This window comes from Embiotoca jacksoni, unplaced genomic scaffold (genome assembly GCF_022577435.1).
Source record: "Embiotoca jacksoni isolate LCO1_2020_lvr unplaced genomic scaffold, fEmbJac1.0.p SCAF_39, whole genome shotgun sequence".
In the NCBI taxonomy this organism is placed as follows: domain Eukaryota; kingdom Metazoa; phylum Chordata; class Actinopteri; family Embiotocidae; genus Embiotoca; species Embiotoca jacksoni.
This window is the reverse complement of record NW_027185391.1, coordinates 207,578-215,000: the sequence shown is the minus strand read 5'-3', so window position 1 is coordinate 215,000 and position 7,423 is coordinate 207,578. Positions and strand designations below refer to the sequence as shown.

General features: G+C 48.0%; 1 protein-coding gene across 1 annotated transcript in view; it reads right to left on the bottom strand.

Annotated features, from left to right (window-relative positions):
• gal3st2 (galactose-3-O-sulfotransferase 2) overlaps window positions 1–6,899 on the bottom strand; it is a 34,369-nt gene extending 27,470 nt beyond the window's left edge. The window contains exon 1 of the mRNA XM_069166504.1: window positions 6,764–6,899. Within this exon, the coding sequence (XP_069022605.1) occupies window positions 6,764–6,899 (136 nt within the window). The remainder of the gene's footprint in view (window positions 1–6,763) is intronic.
• Between the last annotated feature and the right edge of the window lie 524 nt (window positions 6,900–7,423).

The window sequence follows — 7,423 nt, the reverse complement described above, 5'->3', positions numbered from 1 at the left end:
GGCTCTGTCCTTCACTCGCATGTCTTTTCCTACCACAGCTATGCTGATGACACCCAACTGATCCTCTCTTTTCCAGATCTGAAACACAGGTAGCAGCATGAATCTCTGCCTGTCTGACTGACATGTCTCAGTGGATGTCCTCACACCACCTGGAAATCAACCTCCACAAGACCGAACTGCTCTTCCTTCCAGAGAAAGACTGTCCCACCCTCGACCTGACTACTACCTTCAACAACTCTGTTATCCCGACCCTGACTGATAAGAACCTCGGAGACACTCGACAGTCAACTCTCTCTTACTGCCAACATCACTGCAACAACACGTTCCTGTAGATACATGCTGCACAATATCAGGAAAATACGTCCTCTTCTCACTCAGAAGGAGGTGCAGGTTCTGGTCCAGGTTCTGGTCCAGGTTGTGGTCCAGGCTCTGGTCCAGGTTCTGGTCCAGGCTCTGGTCCAGGTTCTGGTCCAGGTTCTGATCATCTCACATCTAGACTACTGCCCTCCTGGCAGGTCTACCTGTTAGCGCCATCCGACCTCTGCAGCTCATCCAGAATGCTGCAGCTTGACTGGTCTTTAACCTCCCGAAATACACACACTAATCTGCTCCTGCTCCTCCTCCTCCTCCGTTCCCTTCACTGGTTACCAGTAGCTGCCCGCATCCATTTCCAAACATTGGTACTTGCGTACCGTGCTGTGAACAGATCGGGTCCAGTCTACATCCAGGACATGGTCCAACCTTACATCCCAGCCCGCTCCCTCCACTCTGCTTCTACCAATCAGCTTGTTGCTCCTCACTGAACTAAACACTCTACAAAATCACGACTGTTTGCTGTCCCGGCTCCTAAATGGTAGAATGAGCTCCCCACCGACATCAGGAAGCAGAAACTCTGAACATCTTCCACCACAAACTAAAAACACACCTCTTCAGACTTTACCTTGAACAGTAGAACTTTAGTATCTTAAAATAGAACTTACTGATAGAACTTTGTAGTTTGGCTTTCTGGAAGAAATTGTATTTTCTTGATTCTTGTTGTTCTGGTTTGAACCCTCATGGTTAAAATTAACTTGTTGTAAGTCGCTTTGGATAAAAGTGTCAGCTAAATGAAATGTAATGTAATGTAATAAAGGAACGAAGGGAAGCAGGGAGGGAGGTTCCACATCAGCTGTTGAACACTTCAGTGAACACTCGTCCTGTTAAATTTCTTCTTGCTGTAAATCAGCAGTAAAAGATCCTGAAAACATCCAATAAAAAGTAAAACAGATGGTGAAAGAAGAATAAACCTGTTGGAGGGAGATCAGTTTTCTCGTGTTTCACAGATGGAGATGGTGAATTTGACGTCGTGTTTCACTTCTGGAGATAAAGATGACGTCGTCATGTTTCACAGCAGGAAGTGAAGATGACATCCTGTTTCACGGCTGGAGGTGAAGATGACGTCATCGTGTTTCACAGCTGGAGATGGTGAAGATGATGTCATCGTGTTCACAGCTGGAGGTGAAGAAGATGTCACCGTGTTTCACAGCTGGATGTGAAGATAACGTCATCGTGTTTCACAGCGAGAGATGGTGAAGATGATGTCATCGTGTTTCATAGCTGGAGGTGAAGATTATGTCATCGTGTTTCACAGCTGGAGATGGTGAAGATGATATCATCGTGTTTCACAGCTGGAGGTGAAGATGACGTCATCGTGTTTCACAGCTAGAAATGGTGAAGATGATGTCATCGTGTTTCACAGATGGAGGTGAAGATGACGTCCTGATTCACAGCTGGAGGTGAAGATCACGTCATCGTGTTTCACAGCTGGAGGTGAAGATGGCATCCTGATTCACAGCTGGATGTGAAGATGACGTCATCGTGTTTCACAGCTGGAGATGGTAAACATGATGTCATCGTGTTTCACAGCTGGAAGTGAATATAATGTCATCCTGTTTCTCAGCTGGAGGTGAAGATGACATCATCGTGTTTCACAGCTTGATGTGTTGAGAGCTGAAGGAATAGAGGACTCAACAGAACTGGGACTCTTTGTCAGCCTGCTACAGTGATGAAAAGAAACCTGGGGTTGTTCTTGTTGTCCTCTATTAATGATGAATAATATAAAGTTCTGGCCTTACGAAGAGCTTTCTTATATAATTAGACTCTCCTTCCAGGCAGGTGAAATTCTTCTAAATTAGTGGAACTCCATTTCCTTTCCATCTTTCTAGTCGCTGCCTAGCAGAGCGTAGTTCTGAGTTGTACCATGGAGACAACTTCCTCTGGTTCATGACTCTCTTCTTCAGAGGGGCGACATCATCTAGAGTTGGAGCAGAGATACTGCAGTGTTTTCTACCAGATGATCCACTAGTGTGGGACTAAGATCAACGTAGATGTCTTCCACTGCTTTAACACACGGCATCGAAGAGGATAAACATGTAACTGCTTCCTTAAACTTGGCCACGGCATCATCTGACAGACATCTACTGTAGTGGGATTTATTCCCACATGCTGTGTAGTCCATTATTGGAACTTCAGATGTTAAGAAGAAGTGGTCTGACAAAACAGGGTTTTGAGGAAATACTATTACATTTTCAGTTTCCATCCCATACGACAGAACCAGATGGAGGGTGTGGTTACCACGGTGACGGGGTTTATTTACATTCTGAGAAAAGCCTACAGAATCTAATAATGAGCTGAAAGTAGAACTGAGACTGTCGTTGTCCACGTCAACATGAATGTTAAAGTCTCCCACTATCATCACTTTATCTGAACTCAGCACTAAATCTGATAAAAAGTCAGAATTCAGTTAGAAACTCTGAATAAGGACCAGGTGGGAGATAAACAACAACAATACAATCCGTTTCTCTGCTTTCCAGTTTGGGTGAGAGACTAAGAGTCAGACTCTCAAATGATTTACAACTAAGTTTAGGCTTTGGATTAATTGATAAACTTGAGTGGAAGATTGCTGCCACTCCTCCTCCTCCTCCTCCTCCTGAATCTCTAGGAATATGATAATGAATATGACTGGGAGGAGTTGCTTCATTAACACTAACATATTCTTCCTGTTGCAGCCAGGTCTCTTTTGATCCATTAATTTGGTAGGATCAATTTTTATTACATTTTTATTGATCCATCTTTCCTTGAGTTTTTTTAAATATCGGTGGTCTGGGTACAGACACAACCTCTACAGGATGTTGAAGGTTTTGGGTGAGTGACAGCTCTAAAGAAGCTGCAGAGGAGCTGTAAGACTGCAGCTCTGCGTCCTGGCCTCAACCCTGGATGTCAGGTTTTAGGGCTGTTAAGAGACATGGCCAAATTTCTAGAAAGAAGAGCTGCACCATCCAAAGTAGGATGGATGCCGTCTCTCCGGATCACCAGGTTTCCCCCAGAAAGTATTCCAGTTGTTAATGAAGCCCACGTTGTTAGCGGGACATCACCTCGACAACCAGCGGTGAAGTGAAGATGTACGGCTAAACATATCATCACTGGTCCGGTTAGGAAGGAGTCCAGAGAAAACTACGGAGTCCCACGTTGTTTTTGAAAAGTTGGACACCGATTCAAGATGAACTTTAGTGACCTCCGATTGGTGTAACCGGGTGTCGTTACTGCCGACGTTAATAACAATCTGACTGGATTTACGATTAGCCTTAGTCAGCAGTTTCAGGTTTGATTCAATGTCGCCCGCTCTGTCCACGGGAAGACATCTGACTCTGTCCCCGGGAAGACATCTAACTCTGGCCCCGGGAAGACATCTGACTTTGTCCCCGGGAAGACATCTGACTCTGGCCGCTGGAAGACATCTGACTCTGGCCCCTGGAAGACGTCTGACTCTGTCCCCGGGAAGATGTCTGACTCTGGCCGCTGGAAGACATCTGACTCTGGCCCCTGGAAGACGTCTGACTCTGTCCCCGGGAAGACATCTGACTCTGACCCCTGGAAGACATCTGACTCTGTCCCCTGGAAGGTAGGTAGGTAGGGAGGTAGGTATTTACTTTATTAATCCCCGAGGGGAAATTTTTTCGCTACAGCAGCCTACAGAAGCAATAAGATAATAATAGAAATAATAAATAAAATAATAGAATAGAATAGAACAATATAATAATAGAAAAGCAATAAAATAAAATAGCAGTAAATAGCAGTAAAAAATATAAATATAAAATATAAAATGCACAGTATATACAGTACATTATATATCTATATATATTATATACAACAAATCAAGAAACACAGTCAACATATATATATATATATATATATATATACAATACAGTGCATATATATATATATATATATATATATATATATAAAATATACACACAAACCAAGAAACAGTCAACAGTGTTATTGTACTGTGATGGATTTTGTCAGAGGTGAGTTATTGTACAGTCTTATTGCAGTGGGCAGGAATGATCTCCTGTATCTGTCCTTGTGACAGCGGAGCTGGAGGAATCTTTTAGAGAAAGTGCTCCTCTGTCCCTGCAGCAGGTGGAGAGGGTGGACAGGATTATCCAATATGGACAATAGTTTGTTCAGCGTCCTCCTCTCCACCACCTTTTCCAGGCTGTCCAGTTTGCAGCCAATGATGGAGCCGGCCTTCTTAACCAGTTTGTTAAGTCTGTTGGTGTCACCGGCTCCAATGCTGCTCCCCCAGCAGACCCCAGCGAAGTACAGTTCACTGGCCACAACAGATGGTAGAACATCTCCAACATCTCGCTGCACACATTGAAGGATCGAAGTTTCCTCAAGAAAAAGAGTCGACTCATCCCCTTCTTGTAGACAGCGTTGATGTTGGTCTTCCAGTTCAGTCTGTTGTCGATGGACACACCCAGGTACTTGTACTCCTCAACCATGTCCACCTCCTCTCCCAGAACTCTCAGCGGTTGTGGAGCCGTCATCTTCCTCCTGAAGTCGACCACCATCTCTCTGGTCTTGGCCACGTTCAGGAGCAGGTGATTTCTACCAGCCCACTCCACAAAGTCCTCCACTACTGCCCTGTACTCCTCCTCCTGTCCATCCCTTATACATCCTACCACTGACTCCTCCTCCCGTCCATCCCTTATACACCGTCCACTGCAGAGTCATCAGAGAACTTCTGCAGATGTCTTGACTCTGAGTTGTACTGGAAGTCAGTTGTGTATAAGGTGAACAGGAAGGGAGACAGAACAGTTCCCTGTGGAGCTCCAGTACCACTGACCACCGTATCAGACAGCACGCTGCCCAGACGGACAAACTGTGGTCTGCCTGTCAGGTAGTCAGTGATCCAGGAGACGGTGGAAGTGTCCACCCCCTCCCCCCACCACCCGCAGCTTCTCACTCAGCAGCAGTGGTTGGATGGTGTTGAATGCACTGGAGAAATCAAAGAAAGTGATTCTCACAGATTCACCGGTTCCATCCAGGTGAGACTGAGCTCGTTGCAGCAGGTAGATGATGGCATCGTCCACTCCCACATGAGGCTGGTACGCAAATTGTAGGGGGTCCAGAGAAGATTTCACCAGCGGCCTGAGGTGGGCCAAGACCAGCCTCTCCAGCACCTTCATCACATGAGATGTGAGGGCAACCGGACGGTAGTCGTTGAGGCCGGATGGAGTCGTCTTCTTGGGGACAGGAACCAGACAGGACGTCTTCCACAGCACCGGGACCTCCTCCTGCTTCAGGCTCAGGTTGAAGAGGTGTTGTAGGACCTCAGCCAGCTGGACGGCGCAGGTCTTCAGGACCACGGGGCTGATGCCGTCAGGTCCTTCAGCCTTGTGCTGGTGGAGTCTCTCCAGCTGTCTCCTAACCTGGCCAGACGTCACAGAGAGGGGGGTGAGGGGTGTGTGTGTGTGGGGGGGGGAGGGTCGAGGTGTCGATGGAGGAAGAGCCCTTTGAGATTGAGGGCTCTATGCAGTTCATCAGGGGGCGCAAAGGGGGGGGGGGAGGCAGCAAAGGTGTTTGGGAGGTGTGAGGTGTGGAGGAGACAGATGAGGGTGGTGAACTAAACCTGTTGAAGAAACAGTTTAGTTCATTTGACCTCTCCAGGGAGCCCCCTGGTTGTTCCTCTCCAGGTTCCCCCTGGTTGTTCCTCTCCAGGTTCCCCCTGGTTGTTCCTCTCCAGGTTCCCCCTGATTGTTCCTCTCCAGGTTCCCCCTGGTCGTCTCTCTCTCCCCTTGAACCCAGTAATCTCCTTCATACCGGTCCACACCTCCCTCACGTTGTTCTGCTGGAGTTTGGCCTCCAGCTTCCTCCTGTAGGAGTCCTTGACCTCCCTGAGCTTCTCCTTCAGGTGGCGCTGCACTCTCCTGAGCTCCTCCCTGTCCCCAGACCTGAAAGCTGCTTTCTTCTTATTAAGAAGAACTTTCAGGTCACTGGTGATCCACGGCTTATTGTTGGGGAAGCATTTTACAGTCCGGGATGGTACGGTGGTGTGTTCACAGAATTTAATGTATTCTGTGATACAGTCCGTCATGCTGTTGATGTCCTCCCCATGTGGTCCACACAGCACGTCTCAGTCCGTGGACTCAAAGCAGTCCTGCAGGGCGTCTTTAGCCTCCTGTGTCCACCTCCTCACAGTCCTGGTGGTCACAGGCTGCCTCTGCACCAGAGGAACATACTTGGGGGTCAGCAGGACCAGGTTGTGGTCTGATCTACCAAGGGGGGTAAGGGCAGTAGTACTGTATGCATCCATGGCATTAGCATCCAGTAGGTCCAGAGTTTTATTGTTCCGGGTGGGGCAGTTCACATACTGGTGCAAAGTTGGCAGTACTTTATCCAGACTGGTTAAAATCTCCAGTATCTGCCAAAAATGCACCGGGATGCTGAGTCTGCAGTTTAGCCACAGTGGAGTTGATGGTGTCCACTGCTGCCTCTGCGTCAGCTGATGGAGGAACGTACACAGCGATAACAATGGCTGACGAGAACTCCCTTTGTAAATAATACGGGCGCATCCCCACGGCTAGAAGTTCAATGTCCGGGCTGCAGAAACGTTCCTTCACACACACGTGGTCGGGATTGCACCACCTCTCGTTCACATAGACTGCAATCCCTCCACCTTTCTTCTTGCCGCTCCGAACAACGTCTCTGTCCGCCCGAACGGTCCTGAAGCCGGGTACGGCCGCGCTGTGGTCCGGGAAATGTGAGTGCAGCCATGTCTCGGTGAAACACATGATGCTGCACTCCCGGTACTCTCTCTGGGTCTTTACCAGCGCGTCGAGCTCGTCCGTCTTGTTGGCCAACGACCTCACGTTCCCCATTAAGATCTCTGGTACCGATGGTTTATATTTCCTCCTTTCCGCCTTTAGCTTAGCTCCAGCTCTGCAACCCCGACATCTTCTCCGAAGTTCAACGGGGATCTCAGGCCTCGCTCCGGGCAGCAGCAGTAGGGGGCTACTCAGCGCGATCAGCTGATCACGCGAGTAAACAATAACAGAGCCCCCAGCCAGAAACGTGGAAAAATTACGGTCCGTTGTCT